The sequence below is a fragment of the Delphinapterus leucas genome, chromosome 12 (genome assembly GCF_059928025.1).
Source record: "Delphinapterus leucas isolate spDelLeu-1000000601 "Yukka" chromosome 12, BTC_Dleu_Yukka2, whole genome shotgun sequence".
NCBI classification, from domain to species: Eukaryota; Metazoa; Chordata; class Mammalia; order Artiodactyla; family Monodontidae; genus Delphinapterus; species Delphinapterus leucas.
In genome coordinates this window covers 78,080,869-78,097,473 of record NC_143140.1, presented here as the reverse complement: position 1 = coordinate 78,097,473, position 16,605 = coordinate 78,080,869, and the positions used below count along the sequence as shown (strand labels likewise).

The 16,605-nt window shown below is 38.9% G+C and overlaps 1 protein-coding gene and 1 long non-coding RNA gene across 2 annotated transcripts in view; one reads left to right on the top strand and one right to left on the bottom strand.

Moving 5' to 3' along the window:
* The window catches only part of LOC115802050 (uncharacterized), a 456,956-nt gene extending 446,046 nt beyond the window's left edge, over window positions 1–10,910 (top strand). The window contains exon 9 of the long non-coding RNA XR_016395247.1: window positions 2,979–10,910. This is a non-coding gene — a long non-coding RNA (uncharacterized LOC115802050). The remainder of the gene's footprint in view (window positions 1–2,978) is intronic.
* The window catches only part of ADGB (androglobin), a 193,783-nt gene that overhangs the window by 60,806 nt on the left and 116,372 nt on the right, over window positions 1–16,605 (bottom strand). Inside the window, exons 16-20 of the mRNA XM_089922105.1 lie at window positions 15,997–16,060; window positions 12,214–12,316; window positions 9,650–9,791; window positions 8,196–8,310; window positions 5,937–6,104 (exon numbers count right to left, since the gene is read on the bottom strand). Of these exons, the coding sequence (XP_089778231.1) occupies window positions 5,937–6,104; window positions 8,196–8,310; window positions 9,650–9,791; window positions 12,214–12,316; window positions 15,997–16,060 (592 nt within the window). The remainder of the gene's footprint in view (window positions 1–5,936; window positions 6,105–8,195; window positions 8,311–9,649; window positions 9,792–12,213; window positions 12,317–15,996; window positions 16,061–16,605) is intronic.

The following is a 16,605-nucleotide window of genomic DNA, read 5'->3' as shown; positions in this document are numbered from 1 at the left end:
TGTGAGGAGAACCCCTTTCCCTTCACATTTCTTCGAGAGGCTCTACCATGCCATTTAATTCTCTTCCCCTAAGGATTAGGCTTTTGTTAAACATATTTCTTTTGAAACGGAGACGATATGAATTCTTATGAACAAGTCCATGTCCATGTGTGTGCAGAGAATTCTGGAGGTCACCTGGCCAGCAATGATTGTAAGGAACCACCAATGATAAGACACTGTGATTTCATTCTGATATTAAAGGGGAAAAGCAATGTTCGTCTTAGAATTGGTGAAATACAGTGCTCTGCAAAGGCATATGACTATTGCATTTCCTGCTTAGTCTACATTTTCTGACAACTCCTCACCTCTCTTCGTATGTATAGAAACAGGGACCTAGTCCCACAGTCTGTATCTGTACCTGCCCCATCAGCTAGCAATGGTGGACAAGCCTGCGAGCAAGCATCTAACCCAAGCTGAGCAAATCTTTGTCACTTCAGCCAATATATATATTTTTAATTTTTATTGGAGTATAGTTGATTTACAATGTTGTGTTAGTTTCACGTGTACAGCAAAGTGAATCAGTTATACATATACATATGGCCACTCTTTTTTAGATTCTTTTCCCATATAAGTCATTACAGAGTATTGAGTTCCCTGTGCTTTGGCCAGTAATTTGACACCAGGATCAAGATATTCTAAACTGGCCTTGTATGAAAAGGCAATATAAAATTCAGGAGCCATGTTTTCCATGATGTGAACTTAAGAGGAGAGAAAACATGTTTATAAAGAGAAAAAATGGAGAAGACAAGTTCTGAGGGCCTTCTTTTTCCCTCTTCAAAGTTCCTCACTCCTGTTCTTATGTGTCCAGAAGATGTCCCTGTATTGTTATAACAAATCAGCACATCCAGCTCCTTGTTGTGGCTTAAATAAGCTAGATGTGTCCTCGTGACATGCCTAATAAAATGCCCTAAATAGTTCAACATCTAAGGTAAAATTTTTTTGAAAAAATCATGATAATGTTAATCCTCATACTCTCTGTTACAAATTAGTGTTCAGAGTCTTTGGTGATACTGACATTTGGTAGTGCTTGAGTCTGGTCTACACGTGAATATGGGTGACAACAGTGAACTCAGAACCGTGGGCAGTAAGTGGCCAGTACTCTTAATCCTTCATTAAGACACATGCATGCTAGAGAGTGAGGAATAAATCTTACAGAGATTCATGGACTTACCACATCGGTGGAGATTTTAGGGGTCCAGAAGGCTAGGCATGCTGGGACATCCTCTCTAAGGTAAAGGCTAAGACATAACTAAGAAAGAGGCCAGTACTTGCTGGTCCTCTCTGCATTTGGGTAGTAGAATATTCTGCTTTGGGGAGTATTATTTCAATGCATTCATTGAGTGACTCTGAAGACCATCAGCTTTGAGTGGGATCCAATGCAAGAGAGGCATCTGCAGGAAACTTGAGCATCGCAAGAAAGAAAGATCACCTGGTCCAGTACTGTTGTAAACATGCCACTGAAACACCTCCCAGCAAATGCACAAATGTTATTTACTACTGAGAGAGTCCTTATCTATGGGATCTTTATAGTATGATGCACCTCGTCTGTCTAGAATTGTTTACAGTAGACAAATTTGGAATCGATTTATGGAGCATGGCTCTCTGAAAAATGTCACGTAACTGTGTAATATACAAGTATAAAATGGAGATGTTTCATTACCAAAATAGCTCCCTTTTGTGTAAGTGATACATGCACAAAGACCCCTTACATATTAGATCTGGGCTAGCATCAAAAGGCCTATATAAAAGTAATCTTCATAGCAGAGATGGTGATGATGAATGGGCTCAACAGTATGGGCTCTCTTTCACCCAGGCTTAGCTGTCTCAACTGTCGGTCGCAAAAACTGACTCATTTAATATGGTATCATCCTCCGGGTGTACAGTCAGTTACTTCATGACAAGTTGGTATCAGTGGACTTCTGTCAAGGAGGGGTGGGCAGTGATTCATCCTTACTAGAATTGAGACTTACCTCAAATATGAGTTTGTTTTCCCTGTATTTGGTGCCTCTGCCAGCATTGTTATCTTAGGGGTTACAGAGACATGGATCCAGCCTAACATTCCCCTTGGACCAAGGATCAAGTAATACAGTGAACATTTAATCACTGGGGAATGTTTGAGACTCACTGGTCCTAACATATACCATAGAAAGGACTGATAAAATTCCTGGCAGATTGGAAAGGCATATAAAAGGCTCAGCTAAGAAGCCAGCCTGGTGATGACATCCTGCAAAACTGAGGCAGTATCCTCCAGAATACAGAATATTTGTATAAAACCAAAGATCAATACACAGTACTATGACTGTAATAGCTATAATATACTGGCCTGAGGTTCAAAAATTAGAAGTAGGAGTGGCCTCTCTCACCATCATTTCCAGTGGTCCACTTTCAATAATTAGTGTTCTCTGTCCCCACAACAGGGAATTTCTGTACTGCAGGACCTAATTCCTGGGGGTGGATAGCAGGAAATATTTCCACCAGGGAACACAGTATGATTTACAATAAACCTAAACTCTGATATATTCCTAGTTGCTTTGAGATCCTCTTCCTGGTAGACAAGCAGGAAAAAAGAAACTAATATAATGGAGTGGTGGGAGGAATTCATCCTCATTGTCATGAGGGGCTAGGTTTCTGCTACATAATGGGGACAAGAAGAATTATGTCTGGATTTGCTGGGACATTTCTTGGTGCTTCCACAGTGAATGTTTAATTACAACAATCTCAGCCTGATGAGAATAAGGCAATCAAGGTCTGTACGCATCAAGATCGAAGGTCTGGGGCACCAACCAGGCAAGCAACTAGAGCAGCTGGAAGAAAGGGAAATCTAGAATAGGTGGTAGAGGAGAGATGTTGACTACCAATTCTGGCCTTAGGGCCAGCTGTAGCAGTGGATACTACAGCTTTCTTGTTATATGATAATTTGATTATTTATTTATTTTTAGAGCTTATGACCACCACCAAGAGCCATCTAGAGCCACCACCTTGAGGACTGGATGGACAGAATTAAGGACCAATCAGACTAGTTAAAGAGGTAAGTCATGGCAGATTTTTGGAGATTGCTCATGCCCGAGGTGAGTGGTTTTCAACTGGGAGTGATTTGTGTCCCAGGTAGGGTTGACAGATAAGATACAAGAAACTGTAAGGGCAAATACCACTTTAAACAAAACAAGACAATTCTCCTTATGGAAAATAAAGGAAGAGACTCTTCCCCTCCCTTTTCTTAGAGCATTCACTTTAAAAAACTTATAATTTTAAGTTCTCTCTCTCTCTTCTTTGAAATATATGTAAATATTTTTAAAGGCTAAATAGCTATCTTGCCAGCTTTAAGATCCAGGAATATCTTTCTCAAGGACCTGGAAGTCATCTCTTTGAAATGTAATCATCAAGGAAGATAGCACCCCAATCCCCCAGTTTCTGTGGAAGGGGAGGAACCTAACCTTGGTGGGAGGCTCCCACCAACTTGGAAAAATACCTCCTGCCATAGAGGCATGAGAAGTTTATGTTTCTTTTGGATAAACCCAGTTAGGTAATGCAAATGGTCACTCCAAATAGCAGGTGAATTTAGGATTCACTATGTGTAACAAGTGGTGCTATCAAATCCCTTTACTTAAGGGACTAATTATCATTTACCTTGAGAACATGTAGGTAGTGGGCAGTATCTGCTGGGCTATACAAAAGGGTAAGGTTTCTTTGGCTCTTTGCTATCTCTTTAGCAGATTGCCCTTGACGGGTATCACATTCTGGTTTAACACTTATTCAACAATCTTCTGTTTCTTCTACCTTTGTGGAGGTCTTCCTGGTTTGAAGGAGATTCTGTTTTTAATTATCTATCCCCAACAACACCTTATACCCAGTTAAAGTGGAATAACAGGGAAAACAAATTTTTAGTGTAATTTTTAACATAAGTATGTGCTATATATTGCACATACTGTTTGTTTATATGAAATTAAAATTTAATTGGGTGAAATGACTCTAGACAGAGACCTTGCACCCTTCACAAACATTAACTCAAAACGGACAGTAGACTGAAATGCAAAATGCAAAAGTATAAAATTCCTAGAAGATAACATAGGAGAAAATCTAGATGACCGGGGTATGGCAATGGCTTTATGGATATAACACTAAAGCCAGGACCCATGAGAGAAAGAATTGATAAGCCGACTTCACTAAAATTAAAAACTTCTGCTCTGTAAGGAAAATGTCAAAAGAATGAGAAAACAAGTCATAGACTGGGAGAAAATATTTGCAAAGGAATACTTAAAACTCAATGATAAGGAAACAAACAACCTGATTAAAAATGGGCCAAAGACTTTAACAGACACCTCACCAAAGAAGATATCCAGGTGGCAAATAAGCATATCAAAAGATGTTCCATATCGTATGTCATCAGGGAAATGCAAATTAAAATGAGATACCACTACACACCTATTAGAAAGGCCCAAATCTGGAACAATGACAACATCAAATCCTGACTAGGATATAGAGCAACAGAAATTCTCATTCATTTTGGTGGGAATGAAAAATGGTACAGCCACTTTTGAAGACAGTTTGATAATTTTTATAAAACTAAACATACTCTTATCACATGATCCAGCAATTACACTCGTTTGTATTTACCCAAATGAGCTGAAAACATATGCCTTCACAAAAACTTGCACACAGATGTTTATAGCCTCTTCATTCATAATTGCCAAAACTTGGAAGCAACTAAGATGTCTTTCAGTAAGTGAATAAATAAACCGTGGTACATCCAGACAATGGAATATTATTCAGCATGAAAATGAAGTGACCTATGAAGTCATGAAAAGACATGGAGGGAACTTAAATGTGTATTTCTAAGTCAAAGAAGCTAATTTGGAAAGACTACATACTTTATGACATTCTGGAAAAGGCAAAACTATGGAGACAATAAAAAAGATCAGTGGGTGCCAGGGCGTGGGGGAGGGGAGAGATGACTAGGCAGAACACACAGGATTTTTAGGGCAGTGAAACTATTATATATGACACTACAATGACGGATACATGTTATTACACATTTGTCCAGACCCACAGAATGTACACCAAGAGTAAACTCTAGTGTAAACTGTGGACTTTGAGTGATTGATGTATCAATGTAGGTTCATCGATTGTAACAAACGTACCACTCATGGGGGGTGTTGATAAATAATGGGGAAGGCACGGGTGGCGTCAGGGGATAAATGGGAAATCTCCATACCTTCTGCCCAATTTTGCAATGAACCTGAAACTACTCTAAAAATTAAGTCTTTAGTAAAACAAATTTTAACGGGGTGTCCTGTATTTTAATTTCCAACTCTAGCAACACTGCTCCCCAGGGGACACTTGACAATGTCTGAAATCATTTTTAGTTGTCACAACTGGTATTTAGAGGGTGCAGGCAAGCCATGCTGCCACTGACAGGTCAGGACCACAGCAAAAATCTTCTGGCTCAAAATGTCGGTAGTGTACAGGGGGTACCACAAAGTCGTTTTGCTTCACTCCCTCAAGGCTTTCAGTAAAGCCAGGATGCTACTCAACCCCAAGAAAGTGTGAGGAAATAAATACCCCTGAGAGCACCCATCTATCAGTGGATAAACGTTACAATCGCCTCATCCTCTAGGGGGACCTTTCTAAGGGATGTCCTACACAGTTTATCAGGATTCCCTGGAGCATTGAGCCCCAGTAGCCCACAGCAATAATTACCACATCCTTTCATGAATATTCTCCTTTTTCTCATTTCATTCTTCCTACTCTCTCGTTTCTGCTTGCTGACGTCACTTCCCAAATAAACTGTCTTCATCCAGAACATGTTCTCGGCTGATTTTGGGGGTCATCGAATATGTGAAACATTATTACAAACAGAACATACTCTTCTAGGAACATTACAGCCTGAACACGCTTACCCGGAAGTGCTGTGCAGTTAGTTTTTTATCCTGGAGGGGAATAGGGTAGTGAGCTGTTTGTAGATCCTTCAGGGCTGCAGAAAGTTTAGCCTTATCTTCGAAATTAGCGATGCCATGTCCAACAGCTTTCAAAATTGTTAAAGCCCGCTCTGTAAATCGGTAGCTCTCCTGTGAAGACAAAGCGTAGCGGTCAGCCTCCCTTTTGCTTATTTAGGTGTAACTAGGTTTACAACAATTTAATTTCTGTTAATATATTAAACATCTGTTATATGACTAACTCCATAGTTATTTATGGAGGACTTACTTGATCAAAGCACTTTGCTAGGTGCTATGGTCTGAGGGATATAAAACAAGGAACATGATTCCTGCTCTAGTTGGAACGCATGGAAACAACACCTACCTCACTTTGGGGGCCAGGGGAAATTTCTCCACAGTATGACTATCCAGCCTTTGTTCTGAAGAGTGTCTAGGAATTAGTCTGACAGCTGTGTGGAGTTTGACGACTGAAGGGCAGAGAAGTGTTCAGGGAGAGAGCAATAAAATAAAAAATACAAGAGGGTAAACTAGCATGGGCTGCTGGCTCCCTTCTGCTATAAACTCTGAAGAAGCAATAAAAGCAAGAAGGAGATAGGGATGTCAGGAAGGAACTTATTTTTTTAAATGGAGAAAACACTGAGGTGTTTGCAGATTATCTTGACTCGTGTGTGGTGGGTAGTTGGTGGCTGGTGGAGAACTTACTCAGAGCAGAGGGTGCTTGAAGGAAGCATGATGAGGGTCAAGTAGGAGGAAAACTTTGTAAAGTCTGTTTTTGCCTCTTTCCTAGGGGCACCATGGTGCAATCATTGCTCCACGGTTCCCTGCAGAAATTTTGAGGAATGGCATGAAAATGGGGTGAGAAACTGTTGAGAACAGATGAAACTGACTTGCCACCTTAACACATTTACTTCTTGCTGACCTTCTCCCAACCTCCCCAAAGCCCAGGGAAAGTCTCTTCTTAATGGTGTTTCTCCCTGAGATAAAACCATGACCAGAAAACTTGTCTGGTTAAATGGTAGTTTTGGGAATGATCATGTATGGCTCTGAGGAGCTTCAATCTCTCTGTTCTTGGGCCAGTCTATATCCCCTTTTGCTTCTTCATTAGAACTGGATGTAAGCCCCAGTAATTTTTATAAGATGGAGGAGTTGGTAACGCCAGGGAAATATGAGTTCACAGACTAAAATAACTAAACACCTAGGGACTTAAATCACCTAAAGAAGGAAACAAACTGCTTCCATGTCTTGGCTATTGTAAATGGTGTTGCTATGAACATCGGGGTGCACGTGTCTTTTCGTGCCTTTTTGAATAAATGTGCAGGATATATATCCAGGAGTGGGATTGCTGGATCATATGGTAGCTCTATTTTTAGTTTTTTATGGAACCTCCGTACTGTTCTCCATAGTGGCTGCACCAACTTACATTCCCACCAACAGTGTAGGAGGGCTCCCTTTTCTCCACACCCTCTCCAGCATTTATTATTTGTAAGCTTTTTGATGATGGCCATTCTGACTGGTGTGAGGTGATACCTCATTGTGGTTTTGCCTTCCATTTCAATAATAATTAGCAGTGTTGAGCATCTTTTTATGTGCCTGTTGGCCATCTGTATGTCTTCTTCAGAGAAATGTCTATTTAGGTCTTCTGCCCATTTTTTGATTGGGTTGTTTGTTTTTTTGACATTGAGTTGTATGAGCTGTTTGTATATTTTGGAAATTAACCCCTTGGCAGTCGCATCATTTGCAGATATTATCTCCCATTCCATAGGTTGTCTTTTCATTTTGTTGATGGTTTCCTTTGCTGTGCAAAAGCATTTAAGTTTGATACATGCACCCCAAGGTTCATAGCAGCACTATTTACCATAGCCAAGCAACCTAAGTGTCCATCAACAGATGAATGGATAAAGAAGGTGTGATATAGCTAGTGGGAAGCAGCGGCATAGCATAGGGAGATCAACTCGGTGCTTTGTGACCACCTAGAGGGGTAGGATAGGGAGGGTGGGAGGGAGGGAGACGCAAGAGGGAAGAGATATGGGGACATATGTATAACTGATTCACTTTGTTATAAAGCAGAAACTAACACACCATTGTAAAGCAATTATACTCCAATAAAGATGTAAAAAAAAAAAGTAAAAAATCGGTAAGTTGAAAACAAAATAGCAATATGATTTAGTTCAAAATCTTTGAAAATAAGGCACAAAAAAAAATCACAGTTGCTCAAAGATTTACCAGTTCAAAGTTGGGTAGCACGACATCTTCATCCCCGACGACAAAGGTCACCATGCCGCAGATGTGTATGGAGTGCCCCACGGGGGAGTATGCGGTGAAGAGCAGCATGTGTCTCCTAAAGAGAGAGGACCGAGGGTTTCCTTTGTTGTAGTCCTTGCCTCTGTTAGCTTCTTGATGATACTTTGTGCTCAAATAAGTCAAACGTTATTAAGGGCTGAATTTTGTAACACAGATGAGGTAAAGACTGATGAATGTTTCACTTTGAAAGAACCCTCCGAGATCATGGAATCTATATCTCACTGATTATGCTGGACAAAAAACGATTACAGTAAATGACAAACTTGCACATGTTGGAGACATCTCCCATAAGCTGCGGACACGTTGCGAAACACTCATCTGGATTTTCCCCCTAACAACAGTAATAATTCATGTTGGCCTAGTGCTCTGTAGATTTCATAGTCAGTTTCTCACAAATGCATAATTTCATGTGTGTTAATTGTGTCTCTCCTACCAGGTTGCGGCATCAGGGAGAATACTGAGAGCGTGTCCAAAACCCACCTGTCTATAGCTTAGGCTCTGTCAGGGGAAAAGCAGATAAAAATACTAGATTCTTTATCAGTTCCCCATCCTTGGTTGTCCTGATGGATGAGCACTCAGACAGCATAATGATTTCTGGGAGAATCTCTCCATACCAGAGTTTTTAGGGAAGATGTGAAAATATAGAAGTTTTAAAATTCATTATTTTTCTAGAAATATTGGATGCTTGCCATAGATTATCCTAGCACTTCATTTTGTTGCTTGGGCTTTGCTTTTGTACAAGAGCCATAGCTTTTCGTTGATCACATAGAATTATCATGATTGATCTTGGGAAATTCAGCAAAAATATTTATTTCATCTGAAATATGAGGCAATATTTTGAATTTTATTTATCAAAATCATGAAAACTTTTCAATTATACATATTTTCTTTAAAATGAAAAATGTGATGTGCTTAACCAATTTTATCTTAACTCAAAATAGAACTACAGGTAAAATTAAAAACAAACTACAGGTAAAACTACAGATTTGTAGGGGAAAATGCTGTTTCTCAATCTGTTTTTAAATAAAATCATGGTTCTTATTAAGGAATTTAATAAATTTTACAATAAAACAAAAAAGATCTTTTAATAAATTAATTTTAGGAAATGCTGAGTTAAACAAGTTTAAACTGTATTCTTTACTAAAGAAACAACCAGATTCTTTAACAATTATGAATCTTCCAAAAGATACAGCATTTCTTCACTTTATTTGTTCACAGAATTATTTTTCTCAAGAATCATGATGATAGACCTCTGCTTTATGAAATTGCTTCAGGAAACAACATATTAGATTCCATATTGTTTCATTATTTAGTAGTCAAAAGTTTACAAGTCTTCAAATAATTCTTAGTATGGGAAAAATGAAGTCACTCCATACCCAACAGGCAGGCGAACCACTGTAGCCTTGGTAGCATACGTGTGAATTGTCACAACAAGATCATGTGGCCTCAGAGATTTCCAAGAAACTCTCTCAACTGTAAGTAGTCCAGGCTGTATGGGAGGGCTGTTCTTTGTTAAAGCTTTAGGGAAATTTAAAAGACAAAAAAAACAAAACATATATATATATATATATATATATATATATATATATATACACAGAAATTTGACTGTGAGAGTATAGTTGGCTTTCACTGGTATTGCTTTTTACCAATAATGACATTAATAATATGATAATAACAATAATATTAACAACAACAACCAAGAATTAGACCTATTCTGAAGACGTTCATAAAACATTAGAAACTACCCTGAGTAAATAATTACTGGAAATAATACTCAAGAGGAATCAAGACCTTCTTCCCTCCCTAGCCTACTTTTCTTCTTATAGCCATCCCCTCAGCTGAAGAAACCAAGAATGACAAAGTTAGGAAAAAGAGGACAGATAGGGGTATTTCATTGTAGTATACCACTGCTTTTCTTATGTAGGGCAGTAATAACAATATCCCACTAGATACAATTTTAAAGGAGGAAAAATACCACATCTGGGAAAATGAGAGATTTTCCTAAGATAGTGGCAAAGCAAGGGCAAAAGATGCCACTGTTTACTTAAGTTTTGAGCTTTGATCCTTAGCTTTGACTGTGTAGAAAAATAATTACCAAAATTTTAATTAAATTAATTAAAAATTTTATTTAATTTTTATAAATTAATTTAAAATTTTATCTAATTAAACTTTAATTAATAATTTTTTTATCTTGAAATTGATAGAAAATAATGACTACTCTTCATCAGTAGCTGAGAGCAAAAGACTTCTTACCCTGTTTCCAGATAACACTCAAGCTAAGGATACAAGGCCACCACATGACCTGAAATACCTCTACGCATTTGGAGTTTCAATGTTCCAGGACGTGGTGTGGCTTAGGAGCTACTGATTAAGTGGACATACTAAGCTCACACCACTGAAGTCTGGAAAGTTTATTCAACAAATATTTATTGTCCACTTGCTGCACATCTGACACCATTCAAAACATTGGGTACATCCTGATGGAAAATCATAGTCTGTGCCCTCAGAGTGGGCAAAAAATTCAATACTAAGCATTCAGCAAATATTTGTACCTGTACAGTGTGAGGTACTGCTAATTTGAGTTAAATATAAATGCTTTAGTAAAATAAGCCAAACAAAGAATGCTGTTTTGTGCATATGTGCATGTGTTTGCAAGAAGCTGGCCTTAGAGAAGAGAAGGAATAGTCCATCTGTTAGAACAGGAGGGAAGGGTGACAAGAGCTTGGGAGAGTTCATTATGAGAAGATGAGTGGGTCATTTCCAATTTCTTCTATCTCTTCAGTGAAGACAGCAGCAAGGTCATCAGCTGAAAATGAGGAAGGATGAGAGTGGGAGTTGGAGATTTGAAGGCAGAGAGAGAGAGAGAGATTTGAAGGCTTGAAACAGTCACTCATGAGAATGCGAGCTGGGAGAATGAATGAACTCAGGAAATGTTGGCAGTGCTTAGGGGCTTTGCTTTGAGTTTTGTGGTCCTCAATTTAAAGTGGGGCTAGGTAGTAGGATTTTTTTTTTTTCTCCAGTTACACTCAGCTGTTCTGATGAAACCCCAGGTTAGGCACAGAGATACCTTCAACCAATATTAGGATTTTGCCAGGAGTGTAAGATGAGAGGGTAAGAAGAGCACTTGTGTTGAGGGCACATGTGAGGATATAAATACAATCACGGACCATGGAAACTATGTTGGGAATAAGAGAAATAAAGATGTGGGGAGAGTGGACATAGAAGAAGTGGTAAGGTTGATGGATGGAGGTCCCAGTTCGGTCCAAGACCTGTAGGGGTGGGAGTTCTAGAGAGAGCGAACTGGAGATTCAGGGGTGGGGGTCAGAGGACTTGAAATTTGATTAGGATAATACAGTTATTGGTATAATAACGTCTAAAATATAACCATGAAATTAGGGGGCCAAGGTGGGATGGAGGAAAAGATCTTTGGAATTGTCAAATCAAAGAAGAAAGAGTTCATGATTTTCAATAGATTTTGAAAGAATCAAGAATGATAACATGTGGGACTTCCCTGGCAGTCCAGTGGTTAAGACTTCGCCTTCCAGTGCAGGGGATACAGGTTTCACCCCTGGTCGGGGAGCTAAGATCCCACATGCCTTGCAGCCAAAAACTCAAAACATAAAACAGAAGCAATATTGTAACAAATTCAATAAAGACTTTAAAAATGGTCCATATCAAAAAATCTTAAAAAAAAAAAAAGAATGATGACTTGTATAGGTAGAAAGCAAAACAGAGGGACCAGGTGTGCTCAAGAGGTGACCATAAGACCACAACACGGAGAGGGACAGGTGGCAAGAGTGAGTATAATCCTTGATGTCAGAGGAGTAGGAAGATCTTAGGAGGTCTGGAGAGGGAATAAGTTCCTTCACACATTATACATTTTCCCTGAACAGAAAGTGAGTTGGGATCTCAGACAGTAATTTTCTCATAGCCTTCTTACCTCCAGATTCTCCCCAGCGTACCAATGCAGAAAAGCAAATCAGTAGTTCAATGGGCTTTAGACTGTCCACAAATAGATAGTAGGACACACGTTCATCTGAGAACTGCAAGAAATCAGACCAATCATTGTATTTCATATCAGCCTATTAATGCTGTATTTTCCACTTCTATTAAAATAACAATATCTAATATTTATAGAGAATTTACTGTGTTCTAGACACCATGATAAGTACTTTACAGGTTTAATGATAGGAAGAAAATCACACCGGTGAATGTTGGCAGCAGTCCACGGAAGCTGGGTCTGCAGGGCCTGTGTGAGACTGGCCACCATATCAGAGAGAGCCAAAGCTCTTCCCCGTGAGTAAAGAAGAGGGATATGCTTATTCCAGAAATGACAAATAGACGAAGAGACTGAGCCCAGAGCTGAGCAGTACTCAGAAGTTAGGTCCTTAATAAGCAAACAGTCCATGGAGTAACTTTGGCAGAGAATGGAACTGTATGCTACTTGGTGGTTTTTGATATAAACCCTCTATTCCTCCTTTCTACAAGATCTTCAGAAATATACCCATTGTACGCTAATGAACCAAACTGGATTTTTGTTTTGGGCATGCAAGAAAGTACTGAGCACAACTGGAATGTCCTTTAGTGGACAGCCACGTAAGGATTACATGAATATGATTTTAATCCATCTTATGTGGGTACCGTTAATATCCATAATTATGGACGGAGAAACTGAAACACAGAGAGGGTAAGTAAATTGCCGAAGGTCACAGCACTTGCAAGTAGAAAAGCTGAGATTCAAAAGTAGGTCTGTCTATCTACCTGACTCCAATACTGATCACAGTTATTGGGCTATTATTGCATTTCAGTTTCCCAGTGCTTCAGCATAATTTTGACTGATGGTATATTGTAAATGTGTTAATTTGTCATTATACTTTAAAAGCTTTCTATACTATTGAACAACAATATTTAAATCACAAGTTGCAATACAAAAGAAAAATCTCTAGCAATACTGTGAAAAAAGAAATCCTTAGTAATCAAATATAACAAGATTTCTAGAAATGCTTGGTACAATGTAACTAATTAAAATGATCGCTTCGCTCAGTGTCTTCCAGTAGTTAGCATTAGACTTTATTTCATTTGTTTTCTTTTGGCTGCCACATGTTGGTGATAGAGGCAGTTGTTTCAAACACTGTCTAAAACTATGAAGGGCCCTGCATTTGCCAGCGCAGCCTGTGTGGCTGAGGAGGGGATTCTGCCTAGAGATCATTTGTTGTCATTTTAAAGAGCCTGAGAATTTGAGGGTGAGATGGCCCCCGAGGCCACATTCAGGGGCTCTGCTCTGGTGCAGGGACCAGACACCTTTGTGAGCCCCTTGCCAACCCCCATGACATCTCCCAGGGGACAGCTAAGGGATGTGCAGCAGATAGGCCTCAGGCTCTGTGTCTCCAGCTCAGCTGGTAGCACCTGTGGCCACTAAAATCAGGACTGTCTGGCCTCAGACCACGAACAATCCATATTAAAGGCCATTAAGTTTGGGTACCAAAAACATCCTCTAAGAAAAAGTCATCATTTTCTCAGACCATTGACGTTAAAAAAAAAATTCAGGGGAATGAAGGGACTCATAATGGATGCCGTCATTTTATTTTGCTAAGCTGGGACTTTAAAAGGAAAATAAAATTCTCCTTTTACCATCACTTCATAAAAATAGGATCAGCACAAAGAACAGTTGGCCATTTTCCGAACACACATACACATATATATTAGGGTGGTGATGTATAACAAAAACTCATATGCTAACTGCTCTTAGTAATAACGACAGCCAGCATTTATTTTCACTTACTAAGTATTAGGCATTCTTCTAAGTGTTTTACACATGTTCTCTCATTTATTTCTCAACTCTATGATGTTGGTCTGTCACTGCCATTGTATAAATAAGAAAACTGAGGCAAAGAGAACTTAAATAGCTTGCTCAGAGTCCCACCTCAGATGCAATCTAGATTCAAAACCCGGCAGTCTAGCTCCAGAGCCACTCATCTGCTTCCTCCAAAGGTGTGCTAGTGAGAAAGGCGCAGGTTTTACGTCGGATAAACGCAGTTCTCGTGATGCTTGCGCCACTTACTAATTTGGTGATCTTGGGCATTTTACCCAAACTTGGTCTGCCTCAGTTTCCTAACCTGAAAATTGATAATAATAATTGTCCTTTCATTGAGTTTGCTATGAGGAGTTGATGTAATAAAGAACCTAGGTCAGGGCTAGGAACAGAGTCAGCACCTATAAATGACTATCATTTAAATATTGCCAATATTTTGAATATGACAACATTCCTAAGTTAACTGTAAACGGTGTATTATTCTCATACCGTACTCTGGGTTCCGCTATTCCCAATTAACAGGCTTGTTTTGTTTTGTTTTGTTTTTTGTAAAATTCGTAAAATCAAAGCATTCCTCTGGGTGATTTTATAGATAGACTTCAGAACCTGGTCACCCATTCTGCCACCCCTGCAAACCCCACCCCAGGCACTACTACAGACCTGATTCTTACTTTCAGAGCAGGCAACCAGCTACAGAGCACCTCTTGAGGGATGCACAAACAGTTTTCTCTGCCTGCATTTTCATCTAGTACAAGTGCAAAGGGAGAAGTCATCACCAAGCCTCCTACTTCCCCCTCCAGCTCTGCATGCAGTTCATGGAGATGTCGGGGGAGTATCACTGGGGGCTTGCAGGGCCCCATACAAGCGACATGCAAGTTTCAGTGCAATTGAGTTTCCCAGGATATGTTTCATAGTTTTCCACAAAATTCCACTCAATGTGACATTTGTTTGTTAATTCATTCAACAATTTTTTTTTTTTTAACCAATCTCCTACCTCATACCAGGACCTGTACTTCAAAAGTAAAGAAAAGGACAGAGTCATCCTTAAGATGCTGACAGAAAGTGGGTGGGTAGGTGGGGGGACACAGAGAAGTGACCATGCAGTTAGGATGGAGGAAGGGAAGTGTCTGGGTGGGGACAGTCATACAGAGTGCATGGAGTCAGGGTACTTGACCCAGACTCTACAGGCAGGGAAGGAGGTCTCACAGGGTCAAGGACATCCATGCTGTTCTGAAGGACTTCTAGGTGTTAGCCAGATGAAGGCAATAAGGATGAAGAAGAATGAACTCCAGACAGAGGGAAGAACGTGGGCAAAAATAACAGAAATGTTAGTGAAAATGTGCTTATATTTTAGGAATTGTGCGCAAGTCAGTAAACACTAATTGAAATCAAATGTAGTGAATTTACTTGTGCTTTTCCTTCATTTACTCATAAGTCAAAACTTCCTTTATGTGAATTTATATAATAATGTGGCTCAGCATTGAACCAGTGCAACACAATCAGATGGATCACACGTGGGGATATGAGGTAGAAGAATTTTGCTTATTGTCTATATCAGAGATTAGTAGAAGACCCTAAGAATTAAATATTTTTTATTTAAGATTTTTTTTTGACGTGGACCATTTTTTAAAGTGTTTATTGAATTTGTTACAATATTGCTTCTGTTTTATGTTTTGTTTTTTTGGCCGCAAGGTATGTGGGATCTTAGCTCCCCAACCAGGGATCAAACCCGCACCCCCTGCATTGGAAAGCGAAGTCTTAACCACTGGAGCACCAGGGAAGTCCCTTAAATTTTTAAATATAATTATGTTAGAAGTTTAGAAATGCTTGATAAATTTGAAAGTGTTTTTCACTAGCATGATTCCATTAAAAATTTACGAAGGGAAAGAAAAGAGATCATAATCTATTTACCTTGAATTCTGATTTTTGAAAGTTAAGGCAATATGAACTTGGCTTGTGGAAAATATATATATTCCTGAAAAACATTATTTATAACAGGTTATTGTCATCATATGCAACAAAACAGTACTACATGCTAAGTTTCTCAGAAGCAAATAATTATAGGCAAAACAGGTAAAGACAGATGGAAGTTAAAAAAATAATAACAACTCAGAAAGGAAAAAAGTGGTTGCCAGGGGCTGGAGGTGAGGAAAATAGGGAGAGATTGGTAAAAAGGGCACAAACTTTCAGTTATAAGATGAATAAGGTCTGAAGATCTAATGTATAACATGGAAACTATCATTGATAACACTATATTGTATAATTAAAATTTGCTAAGAGAATAGAACGTAAATGTTCTCACACACAATAAAAAAATAAATATATGAGGTGATAGATATGTTAGTTAACTTGATGGGGGGGGATCTTTCACAATATATATGTGTATCAATTCATCACCATGTACACTTTAAATACTTACAATTTTATTTGTCAATTGCATCTCAATAAAGCTGAGAAAAAATAATAACTGTATTGAATTAGTTGTCTGAAAGGGACAAAAATGATCTCCTTCAGTGGATA